The sequence below is a fragment of the Tursiops truncatus genome, chromosome 4 (assembly GCF_011762595.2).
Source record: "Tursiops truncatus isolate mTurTru1 chromosome 4, mTurTru1.mat.Y, whole genome shotgun sequence".
NCBI classification, from domain to species: Eukaryota; Metazoa; Chordata; class Mammalia; order Artiodactyla; family Delphinidae; genus Tursiops; species Tursiops truncatus.
Window position 1 is genome coordinate 32,669,216 of NC_047037.1, and position 19,072 is coordinate 32,688,287.

Below are 19,072 nucleotides of genomic sequence, written 5' to 3' on the forward strand. Positions count from 1 at the left end.
GTTGCCCACTCAGCCATTCAAAGAGATAGTGACAAGCCCCTGTCAACGTGGAAAAATGCTTATTGTAAAAAGTAAGAGCTAAATGCTATACTGTGATCTTTCTAAGTAGAAACATGCTTATTGGAAAGAAACGGGAAAAGTAGAAACCTGAGTAAAGTTTTAACAGTGGTGTGGGATGATGGGTGGAGTACAGTTCAAACACAGTTAAATTAGTTTTGAAAGACTATAATATAAAGATTAACAAACAGTTCAAAAACAAGCGTCATGGCAAAGAGACAAAGCATTGGTTTTCTGGTTACTTGGTAACATCCAAACAACAGGATCCACGGGCCCCAGGCCCTCAGGGGCCAAGGGCACTCTAGATGCTCGTGACAGTGTGTGGCATGACCCCCAGCAGGATCAGGACGGTGAAGTCCGAGCCCTGCAGGGAGGCTGGCTGGTGATCACGCAGGAGGACGGGCTATGATAACACCGCTTGGGGACAACCTGAACCCGGGTTGATGGAGCACAGAGGATGGGGCCTGGCTGGGCTCCTCACTCACAGGGAGGGGTGCAGGGCCAGCCCTGTTGTGGTCTCTCTTTTTCCTGCGTCTGCTGCATCTCCTGCCATAGCAGTGAGCGACCTGCACTGGGTGAGACCTAGAGCTGGAACAGGACACCAAGGCCTTGAGAAGCCCTTCCCGGAAGAAAGCAAACATCCCATCTGTGTGCCCCACCCTGAACGAGCACTGGTGTACCCCAGGTAACATGCGACGCAGCTGGGGTCCCAGGAGTGGGACCCCTGCCCCTTCCTCTCTTTGCTGCATTTTCTCATGGGGAGTGGGGAGCTAGGTCAACCCCGGGAGGGGCCCAGTGGCCGAGAGAATGGCGTGCAGCAGGTGCTGCAGGAGGGAAGGTGCCAGGTAGAGGGGAGAGGGATGGAGGGCCCTCAGAGCTGGATCTAGAAGGGTCCCGGAGGCCCTGGGCTGTGCTCAGACCCCCACTCAGGGAGAGCACTCTGGGCTGGGTGTGTTGCTGGCAGCGGAGGTTCTGAGGGGGCAGGGATGGGTGAGGCCCAAGGTGTCTTCGGACCCCTGAAGGTCCATCCAGTGGGGGACTACACTTGTCCTGCCCGAACGCTGCGAGCGGAGGCCCCCAGGAGCTGGGACTCTATACCGAGAGGCCGGGGTTTGAATCCCGGCTCTGCTACCTCCTAGCTGTGTGGCCTTGAGCAAGTTCTTTTAACCTCTCAGTGCCTCAGTTTCTCCAAATATAAAATGGCACTAATAAAAGTAATCCCTCTTATTGGGCTGTTTTGAGGATTAAATGAATCAGCATTGTGCCAGCACGGGGCAAGGGCTGTCAACACTGCATGTTTGTCCAATAAAAATATAAACTAGTGGCCAGGGCGGTTCACAGGGGACCGGGCCTCCCCACCAGTGTCACTGACAACGTGGTGGAGCACTTGGCTGCAGGGGTGCCCTCCACCTTGGTGATGGGGTGGTCATTGGGCCCCCCTCACCACAACCCCCCCCCAACTTGGCACACAAGGAGCTAGGTGGGCAGAGTTAATGCAAGATCGTAGTTGTGTCCAAATTGTCAACAGACCCCCATTAGTGGCTGCAGGAGTGTTGGGTGTGGCTCGGGGACTGATAAACATACCGAGGGGCCCCTGGCCAGCCTCCAGTGACGACAAGGCTGATGAGGGAGGCCTCCAGGGGGCAGAAGGGAGGGGCCCGGAATGCAGGCAGTAGGGGGTTGACAGAGACAGCAAGGGCTTGGAGGCCTCAGGAGCAATGAGGCCTTTCCCAGTCACTGGGTCTTTTTGGACTTCATTTCAGCTCAGTTCCATTAAATAAACATTTTAAAGCAACGGGATGTGCTCGGCCAAATGGGGGATGCAAAGAGAATGAACACAGAACCGTTGTCTCAAGGAGCTCACAGCTGATTTGGAGCAAGAGAACATCATCAATTCCACCAACCACCAGGCACCGGCAGCTCCCACACCAGCACCAGGAACTCTCGGCACCACCTCATACACTTATAACAGCCCCAGGATGGGCACAGAGAAGCTGAGAGGTTAAGCAGGCCAACTAAGGTAACGCAGCTTGTGAAGGGTAGTGGCATCTATGTCTGACTTTGGGGTCTGTGCCCTCAGCAACACATGTATTGTCTCCACTGGAACCTGTGAAAATAAAGGCAGGAACACATGGTATGTGTTGGGGAAGAGCCCCAAGCCTCAGTTTATTCATCTGTGAAATGGGCATAATGACCTCTAGTTTCGTGAGCGACACGGGATACTGTATGTGACAGGTTCTATTGTTTTTATGGGGGCCCAGAATAGGCAGTAACAGGAGCTGCCCTTGAAGGGTAGAAGCCCAGTGCTATGAGGCAGGCAGCAGGGCAGGAGGAACAGCATGAACAAAAGCCTGGAGGCGGGACATGTAACTGCTCCAGTTTCAAGCGGAGAGAAAGCAGGAGGTTTCAGGGCTGAGATGAGAAGCTGCTCAGCTCCTTTATCTTTCTTCTTCCCTCTGCACTCCTCGGGCAAGTTCTGCCGGCCTCCGTTGGCACTTTCTCCCTTCCAGCTCCCCCTCAGCCCACGTAGTCTGGCTTCTGCTCACATCACTCACCGGAAATACTTGCCAAGGTCCTCGGTGCCAGCCTATAGCCAGCCCGATGGCCATCCTTGGGTCTTATCTTCCCTCCTCACCTTCCTAGGCATGCTCCTGACCTCCTCCTCCTTGAAACACTACCCCGGGGCTATATCAACATGTGGACATGCACTCTCGGGTTTACTTCCCTCCATGCTGGACTCTTCCCCTCTGTCTCCTTTGCTGGCTCCATCCCCTGCGTGACCTGGATGTTGCTGTGGCTGGTCCTGGACCTGTTTCTCCAACACATTCTCACCAGGAGACTCATCCTTTCTTGAGGCTTACCCACTGCCTCCATGCAGATGTCCAGGCCACAATCTCTAGCTCAGCGTCCGCCCTGAGCACTGGACCCCTGTACCAGTCTGCCTGCTGGACGCCTTGCCTGCATGTGCTCCAGGCCATCTGAACTCAAAAGGAACCTAGGAGGACGCATCGCATTCCCCCAGTTGCTGCTGCCCCTTCTGGTCCCCTCTGCCAGTAGTTGGTGTCACTGATGCAGGCTGCCCAAGTCAGACCCTGGGAGTCATCCCCGCAGAGCTCCTGAGATGCCTTCTAGACTGCCCCACTGCACTGTGACCCCGCTGCCAGAAAGGCCCATGTAAAATGCCAAACAGCCCACGTCACCCCCTGTTCAGAAGCCTTTAAAGGCTGTCCATTATGTTGGGGATAAGACCTACACTTCACTGCATGCCGCTCGTGTCCCAACCTCTTCACCGCACACCTTCCCACGGTCCCCAGGTCTCATGCTCCAGCCAGACTGAAATCATGGAGCAGATTTACCTTCCTTCACCTTAATCCTCCCAATCCTGGCAGTCCCTAGGGCTCAGCTTGAAAGTCACTTCCTCCAGGAAACCTCCCTGCTGCCCCAGGACGAGTTAGGACCCCTCTTCTGTGTTCCCACAGCAGATGTGCACAACAGCTCTTTTCCTAGGTCACACTGATGCTTCCTCTCCTCACTCCCCACCCTGAGTTCATAGAGTTCACAAGGAACTGTCTTTGTGCTTTGTTTTTCTAGTGCTAAAAAGTATTTGCTGAAATCAAAGGATCTGGGAAGAGTCTTAGAAACAGACCCTGGGGGTGTTCTTTGAGGGAAATGGGTTACCCTATGTGTAGACGCTGAAAGGAAGCAGCTAGAGTATTAACTACAATTCTTAGCCGCCTTCTAATGGGTGACCATGTGACCCAGTTTGGGCCAACAAGTCTTAAGGAAAGGTAGCTGAGCGTGCACAGGAGAGATTTGCTTCCCTGATGTGCTCACGGCCCCTTCCTGTTTTCTGTCTTCCACTTCCTCCCTGGAATTAGGAGAGGAGGCTGGCGGTGGAACAGGCATCTTGTGATGATGAGCCAGCCATAAGGACGGGAGTCACACACTAAGGAATCTTGAAGGGACCTAGGTCATGACCCCTAGACTACCTACTAGTGGCTTCTTATTATGAAAGACAAATAAATCTCATTGAGGCCCCAACTTCAGCTGGGTCTCCAGTACATTTAGCTGCACTCCCCCATAGAAAAGGCAGATGATGGCAGATAACCATCTGTGGGCATTTCTGAATAGACCTTTTCTTTAAAGATGATGCTAGTCCTGACAGTGGGCAGAGGCAAGATGAATGGATCAGGACAAGGTGAGGGCTAGAGAGGCCGACCCTGCCTAGGATTCTGTCAGAGGACCATGGCAAGGACTCACTCAAGGTTTGAGGAAGAGGCTCCAGTCATGGTGGCCCTAATGTGACCATGACCTTGGCCTGGGCCTTCTCTGGTCTCTGCTTGGTTTCACTTGTGAGATGGGGCTGCTGGGATAGATAGCTTTTCAAAGGGCATAGTGCTGCAAGTCTGGGCTTTGGAGTCAGGAAAGCAGGGTTCAGGTTCCAGCTGCATCGCTTACTGGGGGTATGACTTCCAGTCACTCTTTTTGGTTGACCTCATCATCATCCGTAAAATCCAGATTGTGACAGTGCTGATAACCGTTGGGCTAATGCTGGGGTTCTGTGGCATCGTGCCTGGGGGTGCCAGCAGAATGCCTGGCACAGTCCATCATGGCTGCTACAGCCCAGCGCCCAGCACACATTGAGTGCTCTGTGGGGAAGGCCGTTCTTGTGTTGCAAGTTCTCTGAGACGGCTTACTGGTGACCAGAGTTTCATGCCTACTCTGGATCTGGGGCTGCTGCAGGGCTCTGGAAAGCCTCGCTGATGCCCCTCGATCTGTGGGTGAGTAAAGTGGCCCAAGGCCACCCACTGTCCAGCGGCTTTTCCTCCAGCACTGTGTGTTGTTGTGTCCAGGGTCCTGGGCCACAGGTAGAAAGGAGAAGCCCCTGGACATCGGACAGCCCAGACCAGGCCCAGAAAGGCATCAGGCCTTGGGTAGAAGTAAGAAACCTACATGGTCCATCTGTCCTGTGGCCCCTGTCTTAGCCAAATCTTCCTGGGAGTTGAGGGGCATCTTTTCCTAGGAATAGCTAGGAGGAGGATGTGAGGGTGGGGTCTTGAAGAGGTTGGTTCTGCAGATAACTACAGGAATTAGGGAGTTAGAAAAATACCCCCAGAACTGGATTCCTTACTGCAGCTGCTTTGGGCAGACCCTTCTTACCCTTCTCGTGAAAGTGTCACCTTCTTTCTCTTTTCTGCACTACCTCTCCTGGTGGAAAAGATCTTGGGGAAAAAAAAGTAAGCGTTTGTTCATTCCAGCCCTGAAAAGATCAGTGGGTGCATCCCATTTGTCCACGACCTCCCACGCCTCCCCTCAACACTCCAGGCCAGGCGCAGCCATGCTGACACTCGACAGCACCTCCAGTTTACCTTGGCTCCCGTCCAGAGAGTCCAGGCCCAGCCCGGGGCGGCCCCCACCTCTCCACCTTTGTTACCAGGCCCCTCTACAGAGCAAAGAGCAGTTTAAATATAAATCAGTCCTGGACGCAAACAGAGCCTCGGCAAGTCTCAGAGCCATCACCGGAACTGAGAGCCCAGGTTTTGGACGAGTGCAAACAAGCAGAAACCGACTCCGTAAACCTTCCTGAGCGCGTCGGGAGGGGCGCGGAGTCTCCGCTTCCCTTCACAAGCGTCGGCGCCTCTCCGACGCCCCTGGCTCCCGCTGGCCCCCCCAGCGCCCCTCGCTCCTCCGCCAGTCTCCTCCGGCCCCCGCAGCCCTGCCGATCCCTTGTCGGGGCCCCTGCAGTCTGCGGGCCCGCGGCATTCACCCCGCCCCGTCAGCGCCCCGGGCGCCCCCCCCACCCCACTCAGCAGCCTCCCGCCCCCTCCCTCAGACTTCCCCCTCCCGGGGCCCGCCACCTCCCGCCCCCACCCTCCAGCGGGCGGGACCTTCTCCCGGGGCGGTCGAGCCTCGCGGGTCCCTGCAGGGCTGCGGGCGCGGAGACAACTCCGGCCGGAACGAGGTCAAGCGCAGCCGGCCACCGCGTCACACCTGTCTGAGGGGGCGGCGGCGGGGCGGGGGCTCGCAGCGCCCTTGACACCCGAGGGAAAGAGGGAGGAGGGAGCGCGCGTTTCATCATCGGCGGTGGCGGCGGCGGCCACTTATAAAACTTCTGGGCGCGCACCCTCGCGCTCAGTCTCCTCCGGCCGCGCCGCGTGCCTCCTCCGGCCACCAACGCCGCAACCGCCACTCGCCGGCCGCCCGCCGCAGCCCAGGCGTCCCGGCCCCGCTCGCCCGGCCTCCCGCCCCGGGCCCCGCGCTGCAGCCACCATGGGGCTCCTACCCGAGCCCGGCGCGCGCCAGGGCAGCGGCGCCTCTGCGGGCCGAGCCGGCCGCTGTCCCCGCTCTATCTTCAGCAACGTTAAGGTGAGCGGAGAACCCGGGACGTCCTGGCCCGAGCCGCGCCGGGCGCACCTTCGGCGGGGTCCCGGCGTCAGTGCTGCGGCCGCTCGGGAGGCGCTGGGGGGGCGGGCTCCCTCCGGGCGGGCTCCCTCCCCCGCCGTCCATCCGTCGGTGTCACGCTCCGGGACGCATCCCCGCGGGCCCCGCGCCGCCGGCGAGGAGGCACCTGGCCAGGGAAGCGCGTGCTGGGCGTGTGTGCGTGTGTGCATGTGTTTGTGCGAGTATGTGCTCGCGCGCGTGCTCACACGCCCTCGTCAGGGTAGGAAACAGGGCGATGAAAGTACTTGCTTATTGGGCCAACTATCTATTCAGATAGTCCTGGCACTAGCCGAGGGAATTGTTCTGTTCTTTGAAAAAGAACATCTCCGGGGCACCTTTTTGGGCTCCTGTGGGCAGTTACTTCGTTAAGGGAATGGGCTTGGAGTTGCCCGTGTCTGGCACCTTGTAGGGGACAGGCTGGGGTCCCTCTGAGATGAATATCAGAGCCCATCTCATCCTGGGTGGCTGGCAGAAGGGCTGTTCTCCGCTAGGCTTTCGTCTTCCCCAAGGGCGGCAGTGCGTGAGCTCTGCTACCTGAACGGGCTGCTGCCTGCAATGCTGAGAATTCCCCCGAGGCTGGCAACCAACACTGCAGCTCTTGGACCAGCTTTCCTGGTCCGGAACTGGCCCCAGGAAAGCAGCGGCTTTCGCAGTCTATTCCGTAAAGTCTAGGCAGGTGCCTGGCAAGTTATGGGGAGTAGGTGAAGAGGTGTAGGCAGTAGTGTGGTGAGGACCCCCCAGGGGGTCAGGAATGCTTTCCACCCCATCACAGGTCCAAGAGGACTGGAATGGTTGAATCCACACTCGGGCTTTTTTGCCTCTTCTGGCAGGGCAGAAGCAACTGAGGAATGCACCTCCGGTGGTGAGGATGTGGGAGGTTGTAAAGCCCAGGTCACAGGCTCCTTGGGGTCAGGGTGGGAATTATGGTGCAGAGAGGTTGTTTCTGGCAAGCACACAATCAGATGGGGCTAGGTAATGCCTCCAGTGGTGCAATTAAGGGGAACCCAGAACATACAAATGGAGGATGGGGGTCTCTGTGGACCAGTTATGTGTGTCCAACAGAAAAGGATCTGGAGGTCACAGTGGAGCCCATCTATGTACTTACTCATATTGTTAGCAGTAGAGCTGGGCTCCCCACTCCTGCTTCTGCTCGTTCCCCACACCACACTAAATAAAGGTTGAATTGATTCCATGGTTGGACATAAATAACACATAGAAATTTTGAGATAGTTTAAAATAATCCTCAAATCTCCTCACCTTTGGCCAGACCCTGATGAGAACACTGTGTGTGGTTTTGGTTCCATCATTTAAAGGAGTTTAGAGAAGTTTCAGCAGAGAATTGTGGAAAACTTGGGGTTTATAAATTAGGAATTGGGAGGAAAGGGCAGGGGCAACAGTTGGGTGGTCTGAAAAGAGAGAGGCCCAGGAGGGAGCCAGGGTGGGGGCAACTCTCTCTGTTTTCACCACTCTTAGCGTTGGGAGCAGGAGGGACAGCTGACAGCGAGGGTAACGCCAAACGAGACTGATCCATTTAGACCCGCCCTGAGTCCCTAAAATAAATGAGTTTATGGCAGCAGTTTCTTTGAAGATCTATAAAAATAAGATAATGTATCACATGCTGATGATATAGCCACATGTGCCTGAGGCCTGGGCCCAGGCCAATTGGCCTCCGGAAGGCTCATACCAGTTAGGAGTTTTTCTGAACTCTAAAAACCAGATTCCTTTAATCATTGCCTCCGTTGATCCATAGTAATTCTAAGACCAGAGTTAGGAGCAACTTCCACTTAGCTTCACTTATCCGCCTGAAACCAGGTAGGAGACTGGATATCTCAAGGCACATCTGGGGGCTGGAATTCCATTAGTTAAACTCCCTGAAGTCATTTCTTCCAGGGGGTAGGGCTGGCTTCTGGGGGCTTTGCTATTTGATGAGAGATTTCCTTCTCCCAGTGAGAGGTTTGGTGGCTGCCATGCACCCTGCCAGGGGGGTATGGACTGCACATGTCGTGACATGTGTAACATGGGAGGAACACAGGACGCCCAACCTGAGGACCCATCATTTTTCTAGGTTCCTTGTTGTTGGGACAGACTAACCAATAGGCTTTATGACATTCCTGCAAAACGCCACATACCACATGGTTTAGGGAAAGAAGATGAAGCCAGGGGACTCAGATCCAAGCCCCATGCCATCCCCTTACTAACTAGGTAACACAGGGAAGTATCCCTGAGCCTCGGAGTCCTTATGTGAAAAAAAACTGGGTAACATGAACAGTTCCCTCCTCCCGGAGGCAGGGTAGAGAAGGCCTTCATAAGGATTATGTGGAATGAGGCAGAGGAAATGGCTTTGTAAACCATACTGGGCTTTCTGGGATTGGCATCATTGTGAGGACAGTTCTCGCCTCAACAAACAAGACTGTGAATTCAAACGTCATTTAGGATCGATTATTCCACCAATTACGCCTCATTCTATGAGACATAGTTAATAGTTAAGAAAAACTACAGTTAATAATAATATCCAAAAATAGCAATAGTAGCGAACAGCAACAGATCTGTCTGAATTTACTGGGAACTATGGAAATATCTTGCCCATATGCAGTCCTCATTACAGCTCTGTCAACTGGATGCTGTTACTGTCCCCATTAATGATGAGGAAAACAAGGCTTAGTGAGGCTGGTCCTTTGGGCTTGGATACATAACCAGAAAGAGTGGAGTGTAGAGGAACCAGGAACGTGAGCCTCCAGGTCAGAACCCCTAACCCCTGTGCGCCTGGCCCTCTCTGTCGCACGGCACTGGTCAGCTCAGCGTTAGCGCGTGGAGATTCCTCAGATGTGCTTGTTCCGAGTGGTCAGGGCTTTCTCCAGGCCCTGGTGACACACACATCTCAGCCGTGACCAGGGACCACTGCCATGGCTGCAGCACAGATCCGCGTAAGCAGTAACAGGCTCAGACCCTTTCACTCCTCCCGACCTCATCTCGAGCCTGGTGACTCTCAGGCTCAGGCTGAGTTTTTGGTACTTCCTTCTGCAGGAGTCAATACAATCGTGTTAATCTAGAGACAGTCTCAATTGCCTCTGGGTTACAGCATTCTTAAGAACTAGAGGACCTGCTCGCCAGTCATGGTTAGAGGGAGCAGTTTGGCATCCAGTACTCCAAAGCTCTAAATTAAAAACAGGTTCATTCAGCAATTATGGGGCAAGGGTGGGGGAGTTAGCAGGGAGCCTTTTGGCTAACTTATCCTGGCAGCCTCAAAGAGATCTGTTTCTTCTGAAAATGAAACTTTGGGGGCCAAACTGAGGTTGTCTTATAGAAGGAGTGGTCGATTGGTAATTGCTGCCCAAAGTTTGGGAACTTAAACACACCTAGGGCCCCAGTGTAGGGAAATAATGGATATCCAGTCAGTGGATGGAAGGCTGGGGAAGAACAGTGGGAAGAAAGGGATAGACGAGTCTCACAGCTTGGCCTGGGTGGCCCTGGTGACCTGTGACCTGTGACCTGGGAGGGAGGCCCCCGAATGAGGGAGAGGTGCTTTGTCCTGGTCTGTGTCCGTAACGTCCTGAGGCCTCTGACTCCCAATCATGGGGCAGCAGTTTGGACTTAACTTCTCAGTTTCCAGAGGAAAGTGCTATATCCCAGAAACCTGCAATCCATGCTTGGGGAGACACTCTGAAGAGAACCCTCTGGGCCAAAAGAATTCCTTCATCAACCTGGTGGATTAAGATATGCTCCTCCCTCCCCAGGATGTATTTCTCTGACACTGGGGACAGCATATATTATGATCTCCAGGGTGTCTGTCCCCTGAGAGGCCCACCTTGCCCTGCTTGTGTGTGTGTGTTGGGGAGGCAGTTTTGGGGGATGGTTTGGGGGGTGGGGAGGGAGAACCATGGGAATGGGTGGGGTGGTGGTCAAAGGTCACTTAGACCCTTTCCTCCTGTAACTATGCTCAAAGCCCTTCCTAGCTTTCCTCGTGTTTCCTGGTGATGAATTCGTGACCTGTGCTGCCACAGAACAAGTGGCAGAGGGATTTATTTTGAAATAATTATAGATGCATAGGAAAAACAGTGCTGAGAGGTCCTGTGTTTACCCAGTTCCTCCCAAGGATTTCATCTTACATAATTACAGTGTAATACCAAAAGCAGGAAATTGGCATTGCCATGATGTGTGAGTATAGTTCCAGGCCATTCGATCGTGTGTACAGATTCAGGGAGACACCACCCCACTGCTTCAAGACAGAACTATCCCATCTCCACAAAGGTCTCCTTCCGACTCCTATCCTTGATATGTTCTCTAGCACAGTAATTTTATCATGTTGAGAACATTATATAAATGGAGTCATGAAATATGTGTGTGACCTTTTGAGACTGGCTTTTTTCATTAAGCATAATGCCCTTGAGATCGACCCAAGCTGTTCCATGTATCAATAGCTTGTTCCTTTTTTGAGGGGGTACGCGGGCCTCTCACTGTTGTGGCCTCTCCCGTTGCAGACCACAGGCTCCGGACGCGCAGGCTCAGCGGCCATGGCTCACGGACCCAGCCGCTCCGCGGCATGTGGGATCCTCCAGGACCGGGGCACAAACCCGTGTCCCCTGCATTGGCAGGTGGACTCTCAACCACTGTGCCACCAGGGAAGCCCTTTGTTCCTTTTTATTGCTGAGTACTATTCCATGGCATGGATGTATCGTGATTTCTCCGGCCATTCACCTATTGAAGGACCTTTGGGTTGTTTCCTGTTTGGGGCTATTACAAATAAAGCTGCTGTGAACAATCATGTATAGGTTGTGTGGACATAAACTCTCATTTCTCTGGGGTGAATGCCCAGGAGTGCCTTTGCTAGGTCATATGGTAGTTGCACGTTGATTTTTAAAAGAAACTGCCAAACTGTTTTCCAGAGTGGCCATAACATTTTACATTTGCACCAGCAAGCTATGAGAAATTCAGTTTCTCTACATCCTGGCCAGCATTTAGTGTTACTGCTTTTTATTTTAGCTATCTCTTTTTTTTTTTTTTTTTTTAAGAATTCCACCCCTAAAGAGAGGCACTGCCTCTGGTGAAAATAAACCAGAGGACCCCATTTTTATGCAACAATAGAATGTAAACACCGGAAGGAACCTCCTCCAGTTAAAGAAATGGGCCCAGGAGGGGAGGTGACCTGTGCAAGGTCTCAGGGAACTGGAAGTAGAGTATTTTAGTTATTCAAATTGGTGTGTAGTGAGATCTCATCATGGTCTTAATTTGCATTTCCCTAATGGCTGGTGATGTTGAACATCTTTTCATGTGCTCACTTGCCATGTGTATATGCTCTTCACTGAAACATCTGTTCATATATTTTGTCCATTTTTCTTTTCCTTTTTCTTTCTTTCTTTCTTTCTCTCTCTTTCTCTCTCTCTCTTTCTTTCTTCCTTCTTTTCTTTATTATTTTTGGCTGCATTGGGTCTTTGTTGCTACGCTCAGGCTTTCTCTAGTTGCGGCGAGCTGGGGCTATTCATCATTGCAGTGCGCAGGCTTCTCCTTGCGATGGCTTCTCTTGTTGCGGAGCACGGGCTCTAGGCGTGCGGGCTTCAGTAGTTGTGGCATGCAGGCTCAGTTGTTGTGGCTCACGGGCTTAGTTGCTCCATGACATGTGGGTTCTTCCCGGACCAGGGATCGAACCCATGTCCCCTGCACTGGCAGGCGGATTCTTAACCACTGCGCCACCAGGGAAGTCCCTCCATTTTCTAATTGGATTTTTAAATTGTTGTTTTGAGAGTTCTTTATATATGTGAGATACAAGTCCTTTGTTGGGCATGTGGTTTGCAAACATTTTCTCCCAGTCTATAGCTTATGTTTTCATCCTCTTACCAGAATCTTTCACAGAGAAAAAGGTTTTGATTGTGATAAAGTCCAATTTATCAATTTTTAATTTTCTGGATACTGCTTTTATTGTCATGTCTAAAAACTCTTCACCAAATCCTAACTCCTGAAGGAGAAATCCTCTGTTTTCTTCTAAAAGTTTTATAGTTTTGCATTTAAATCTATAATCCATTTTGAGTTAATTTTTGTAGAGATGTGAGGTTTAGGTAAAGGTTCATTGTTTTGCCTGTGGTTATGCAATTGTTCATGCACCATTTGTTGACAAGACTCTCCTTTCTCTATTGAATTACCTTTGTATCTTTGTTGAAGATCAGTTGGCCATACTTGGGTGGGTCCATGCTGGGTTTTCTATCATGCTTCATTGATGTATGTGTATATCTCTCTGCCAGTACCACAGTGTCTTGATTACAGTAGCTAAATAGCAAGTCTTGATATCAGGTAAAACTTGATTTTCATTCCGCAATGGAATGATTACCAAACCTTATAACCCATTCAGTTTCTCTTCTACTTTGCCTTTTAGAAAGATTTAAGGACAGATTTAAAGCTTGCTTTTAGTAGGTGGATGGGATCTTACATATTTACATGTTTCCAGCTTTTCTTCTGGCCTTAGCTGAATGGTTGTCTTTTCCCTTGAATTTGATTTTTCAGTCTAAGTTCTTAAGCTTTTTCTATGCGTAATGCCAGCCCTGCAAGGGAGGTATCAGCATCTCCCTTTCATACTTGAAATCGAGGCACATCCAAGACCACATATCCAGTCAATGGCAAAGCAGGAATTCCCACCAGGGTCATCTCACTCCCAGCCCCTTTCTTCCCATGGCCCCAGAATGCCTCTCAGTTCTGGATTCTTTCGTCCGTGAACCTTGGGGCCTGAGCGCAGTGATCTCTGAGGTCCTTTCATGTTCTCAGATTCCCATCTCATGCTAAGTTGCTGATTGAGATGAGACCAGGAGCAGGGCCAGCTGGGTCTGAGCTTTGCCAGGAGACCTGCTCTGAAACCTGGCAAAAGAGGAGGGTGCGGCTGGCCCGGTTGTCTGCGATCAATCCCAGCTCTCTTGGTTTCGTGGACCTTGATTCCCTGGGATGGATTAAATTTGATCGGGGTGAAGGATGAACCCAAGGCCAGGAGTCTCAGACTACACTGTGGACTGGATGGATGGGATGATCCTATCCAGCGAGCAGCCGTCTCCCAGAGCTGTCTTCCCAGCCTCATTGCCTTGATGGGTGGAGATGCTATGGAGGCTGTGGCTTGGGGAGAAGGCACCAGCCGGCGCAGTAACCCCAGGACTTGTGACCTGTGGGACACTCAGTCTGGTCAGCATTGGCACTGACCCCCACAGGGCTGACCACTGCCTCTATAAATATGGGCAAACTAACCCTTTCTTTATCATTTAGTGTGCACCAAGTCCTATAGGAATCTGATGACAAGTTTTATTTTGTTTACCCAAACATCAGCCGTACCTATTTATGTTCTGAAAGATGTTCCATCCAACACCCTTGAGAGATGCTGGCCTAGAGCACAGAAGGCCTCAGTTAAAATGCAGAGGGCACCAGGGAGGGTATAGCAAGCTAGTGGTTGTCAATCTGCCCACCAAGATGCCCTGAATTCTAGAAGGGAGTGACCGGTCTCCACAATGGAGTAGGACAAGGGGATGAAGGGTGGTGTCGGGAAATGTGGTTTAACTAATCATGGATATTACATTTCTGTAGAATTTTATGTTTCGTCCTAGAATCAAGTGTATTTTGTATTTTCCTCCACAATATATCTACATGCTTCCAAACAATATGTTGTATTTTCCCCCAAATCTTGGAGTAACACTGATGCTCCAGGAAGCTATGCCATGTCTAGCTCACGTCTGCCAGATGTGACCCCAGGTGGCGTTTGGGAAACAACACAGCAGGCCTCAAGTCAGAATTAGTTTTTCTAACCCAGACAGCTTGTTGGGCATAGAGGGAACCTAGGAAATGTAAGTGGGACAGGTGTGGGGTGTGAATAGCAGACAGTTCCTGGGCTGAGCCCGTGGGACACCCCAGGAGAGGAGCCGGCTAGAGAACGCAGTGAGGCCCCTGTTGGCCTGGGGAAAGGGGACAGTGGCAGAGGGGAGGGGGAGGACAGCAGGCTGCCGGAGCCACACTTGTCCTGCCCGACTGCCTGCCAGAGAGATTTCAGGATGGAATTAAACTGACCACATTCTCAGTCTGTTTTACATGTCCTTCCTGCCTGTGCTCCAGGCCCTTCTGAAACTGTGCTGCTTTGCCTTTGATTCACAGTGCATTTGAGGGAAGTGGTGGGGAGCTGAGTGTGGATGTCGGAGCCTGGGCCTCGCTCACTCATGAGCCTTTACTGCATGTTTGCGGTGGGAGGCTCTTCCCCAGGCTTCGCTGTTTGCACTCAGCTCTCGAAGAGACACCCACGTTTCCAAGAAACAATGGCCCGTAGGGCCCTGCTTCTCAATGTGACCCACTGCCTCGGTTTGCCCAGGACCGAGGGGGTTCCTGGGACACAGGACTTTCCGTTTTAAAACTGAAGACTTCTAGGCAGATTGGGATAAGTTGGTCACCCCACTGCCATTTTACAAGAATGGACTTCCACCCACTGACTGTGGGGCAGGGGAGGTGCCCATGGAGAGCCAGGGATGGTGCCCAACAATGGAAATAAGCCTCAAGGACTCATGACAGGAAGGAACTGGAGGCTTCCAGGGAGAAACCAAGCGGCAGGGCCCACTTCTGCCTCTTGTTAGTACATGGAAGTTCTCCCGCCTGGCCCTGCCTTCATTGCCCGTTGTGATTTGTGCAGCATTTTTTTTTTTTTTTTTTGCGGTACGCGGGCCTCTCACTGTTGTGGCCTCTCCCGTTGCGGAGCACAGGCTCCGGACGCGCAGGCTCAGCGGCCATGGCTCACAGGCCCAGCCGCTCCACGGCATGTGGGATCTTCCCAGACCGGGGCACGAACCCGTGTCCCCTGCATCGGCAGGCGGACTCTCAACCACGGCACCACCAGGGAAGCCCTGTGCAGCATTTTGAACCTCTTACTGTATAGAATCCATACGAGTAATGATAAAACTGAGCTATAGAAACATGGTGCCCCTCACTCACAGAATTACTGAATTTCAGAATTGTATACCCCCCAGAGTGAAGCTAGCAGAGCCCCCTCTTCCTGGCCACTCTCCTCATTGCTTCTGGTAGAAAGCAGTCTCCCCTCTCCCACAAGTCCTCTAACTAGGTTGAAACAGAAAGCCACGTGTCCTGGGCTACCCTCCTCTAAAAGCCAGGCCAGGCTCTGAAGGTGGGTGTTGCTGAGGGGCACATGTGACCCTCCGACCCTTGTTGTCCCAGATCACAAAGGTTCCTCGCTGGCTCTGGTTATCACTCACGAGGGGACCTCAGGCTTTAGGGAGGCTGGTGGGCCCGGGGTTTCCTGGAACCAGCAGAGACCTTCCCATGATTGAGACCCCGCAGTTTGTTATGCTCTCAGGAGCCCAAGGCCTGCTCCCACCCCAGCTCTCACACTCTTCCATCTTACCCCCATCTTTCTCTCTTCTCACCCCAGCTCTCGCTTCTCCCTGACTTGGAATTTTCATGGAGAGTCCAGCAAGAGCCCTGGACAGGCCACTGGGTCCACCCCCCGGCCTCCAGCTGGGCGACATCTCTCTGGAGCAAGTAGACAAGGACCAGAGTCCCTGACTTGATCATTAGGGGGCCTGACAGAGACCCTTACGGAGGGCGTCCGGCCTAATGCCCGTGGGAACATTCCTGTGGACCCCCGCCTGTGCCCCAGGCTGTAACGCCCACATCCCACCCACACAGACTGGCCGAGCCCAAGCGAGGTAGAACCGGCCTTGCCTAGCAGACTGTCTCCAGCCCTGGACCTTGTCACTGACTTGGAAAGTGAGCCTTAGGGCCCTGTGGCTGCCGCTTCATTTCCAAACTGCGCTTGCTGTCAGGAGGCTGCCCTCTCGGGCTCGCTGCCGCTCCAGCCTCCTCCCTCTGTGTCCCGGGAAAGCACAGGCCCACTGAGTCAACATGTGAAGTTAATACATAAACACGTACAGTTAACAAGGAGTGGGGACAGGTGTTAGTCAAGCCTGTATTGGTTTACCTTAAAGTCACAAATTTTAGAATTCCCACCCTCAGCACCAACATATTTTTAGCAGCAATTATGATTTTCTGAGCTATCATCACAAAGACGGACGCGTTTTATTAGGCCACATCTGTGTGATAAGGCGTAAGGGGATATGTGGATATTTAGTTGTGAATGCAAATGCTTTGTTGGGGGGCACCCACGTGTGCCAAATTTAGTGAAATACCAAGGGCAGGTCCTTTCAGAAACACTCTCTGTGCCACGAGGTGCATGTTGTCCATGTTGGGTAGTGGAGGAAAGTGGCAGGCAGCTTGTGGACACTGCCACATCACACAGTGACAGAGCTGCAATTCGGGCACTCTGTCTTAAGACCCTGTCCTCTGTGGCTGCTCTCCATTTCCCACCACAAACCCCAACCAGCCGAGCCAGGACTCTGCTACTTCCGTGCCCATACTCACAGACACAGCAGGGCTGCTTGTTCCTATTTATTGTTTTATTTTCCTGAACCAAATCTGACACTGGTGGCCCGGAAAGTCCTTCTTCCTCAGTCTTCCTCTCTTGTGGCACGTTGTCTCACCCACAGCACACAAGCGTTGAGACCAGGGACCCGGCGTGGGGTGGGAACAGCGACCAAGTGGCTTAGAAAACCTTCCTGAGCAAATAAATGGAAACCCAGTCTGCTGAACAACGTTTTATCATTTAACTCGTCTGTTCAGAAACTTGTAATGAGGAAATGACTCGTATAGCTAGTTATTGGCAAGGCAATAAATGAATCATGGGACATCCATCTATGAGATATTTACAAGACATGTTTTAAAGTTTTATTGCGAAAAGTTTCAACTTGAGGGAAGGGTTCGTTCTATAATGTTAAGTAGAGGCGGCAGGATGGACAACTGTATGAAGAGATGATCCAGATTTTTAAAAGTCACGAGACTTAAAGAGGGTATACCTAAACAGAGATAGTGCTCTGAGTGGGATCCTATAAATCGTTTCTTCTTCTTTATGATGTTCTATGTTTTCCATATTTCTACAATAAACATGTCCTGCATTTATAATTAGAAAAAACTACCAATTAAAAGCCCTGAAGTCTGCGGTGACACCCACCTTTGCCTGGTGCCATGAGATCTGTCGTTGTGGTCTATGAAGTGAGACGTAAGGTGGGAGGAGGCTGATCTCCAGGTCCCTGAGGATGCACCAGAGGTACGGCCAGGAGGGCAGCCAGGGGACGGGATTGTCTATAAGGACCACTCCTGTGCCCATCACTGTTGTCACTGCGTTATTACATCTATTATTTCACTGGAGTCTTATGGCTCCTCAGTGATGGAGGTGAAGTCAGATAACAATGCTTTAACTCTTAAAGAGAGGCAAAACTATGGAACATTTTCTTTTCTGGGAAGTGTTTCTGTCCAGGAAGGCCTCTCTGCTCTTCTGGTGCCCCACTCCCAGGGACTGGCTCAGAGTTTGGGAATCCAGCCCTAAGGGTTGGCCAAACATCTTAGGGGAGTGAGTGTACCTGATAAGCTCCGTGCCATGTTAGGAAGAATGGGCCTCAGGGGGAGGTGGTGAGGGCAGAGTCTGGGACAGAATCTGCTAAGGGCTGCCTGGGGTCTGGTCCTGAGCCTGGAGTTTTATAGTTGGGAGGATGTGATGACATCCCTGGGTTGGCTTTCACACAGTCATTTTGGTGAGTGTTGAGTCAGTTGGTGACCCACTGTTTGCAAGGCAGGACTCTGCTGATGTCATAAACAGCAGGGGTTTCAGAACTCTGAGGCTAGGAATGGTGTCAGTACAGCTGCCTGAGGTGCATTCATTTGTTCATTTATTCATGCAACATGTAATTATTGATCACCTACCATCAACCATTGGAGGTACAATGATGAACAAAACAGAATGGGCCATGCCCTCATGAGAGATGTAAACAGTGGGCAGATGCACAAATAGATGCAAAGTTATAAGATGTGTCAAATAAGAGGGGAAAAAGCTGGGTTTTGTGAGGGAGGAGAAGGTAGAAACAGAACTGGGTTCTGCTCAATACATCTGGGACCGCATACTCTGAACTCTAACATGCGACCTTCATGCTTCTGCTATTTAGCCGCTGCATGGGGAATACAACCATGAATCAGGCAAGGTCCCTGTCTTCCAAAGGCTCTGGTTAGTTGGGATAAGATGGGTCATAAAGAACTATAGTGAATTGTGGTTTTCATCCATATGACAGGTTTATAAAACATGGGACCCTCCTACTACAAATACCTAGAGTTACTGCATAAAATAGAACACCATCAAATATTTAAATGCAGAGCTGAACTTGCAAGAAAGAAAGTGAAATCTTCAGGGGCAAGAAACGATGAATGAGTTGGACACCCGAACAATGACTGTACCAGCAGGGGTTGAGGGGAAGCTGTGTATAAAGAAACCCTCAAGAAACTCCTGTTGCAGATTGGGTATTAGTAATCCTACAGGCACCAAAGATGACATGGGGAGCTGGCACGAAGACTCACGCATGAAACTGGGTCCCTTGCTCAGAAAGGAACCCGTAAAACTTTGCCCACCACCCTGTTACAGGTTAGAGGTATATCTCTAACAGGACCTCTGGGTAAAATAATTCCGCTGAGAAATCAAAACACCAAGTCCATGCCACATGGACTTGGAAGC

The 19,072-nt window shown here is 51.8% G+C and overlaps 1 protein-coding gene and 1 long non-coding RNA gene across 3 annotated transcripts in view; both read left to right on the forward strand.

The window, feature by feature from the left end:
* Positions 1 to 208: 208 nt before the first annotated feature.
* On the forward strand, positions 209 to 2,206 carry LOC109549827 (uncharacterized). Its single transcript, XR_002176184.2, has 2 exons — positions 209 to 742; positions 1,821 to 2,206. It is a non-coding gene; the product is annotated as an uncharacterized lncRNA (long non-coding RNA).
* A 3,609-nt stretch (positions 2,207 to 5,815) lies between these two features.
* Positions 5,816 to 19,072, forward strand: part of SLCO2A1 (solute carrier organic anion transporter family member 2A1) — a 78,159-nt gene continuing 64,902 nt past the window's right edge. For both annotated transcript variants that reach the window (XM_019934193.3, XM_019934194.3), the window contains exon 1: positions 5,816 to 6,423. In XM_019934193.3, the coding sequence (XP_019789752.1) occupies positions 6,328 to 6,423 (96 nt within the window). In that variant the 5' untranslated portion in view covers positions 5,816 to 6,327. The remainder of the gene's footprint in view (positions 6,424 to 19,072) is intronic.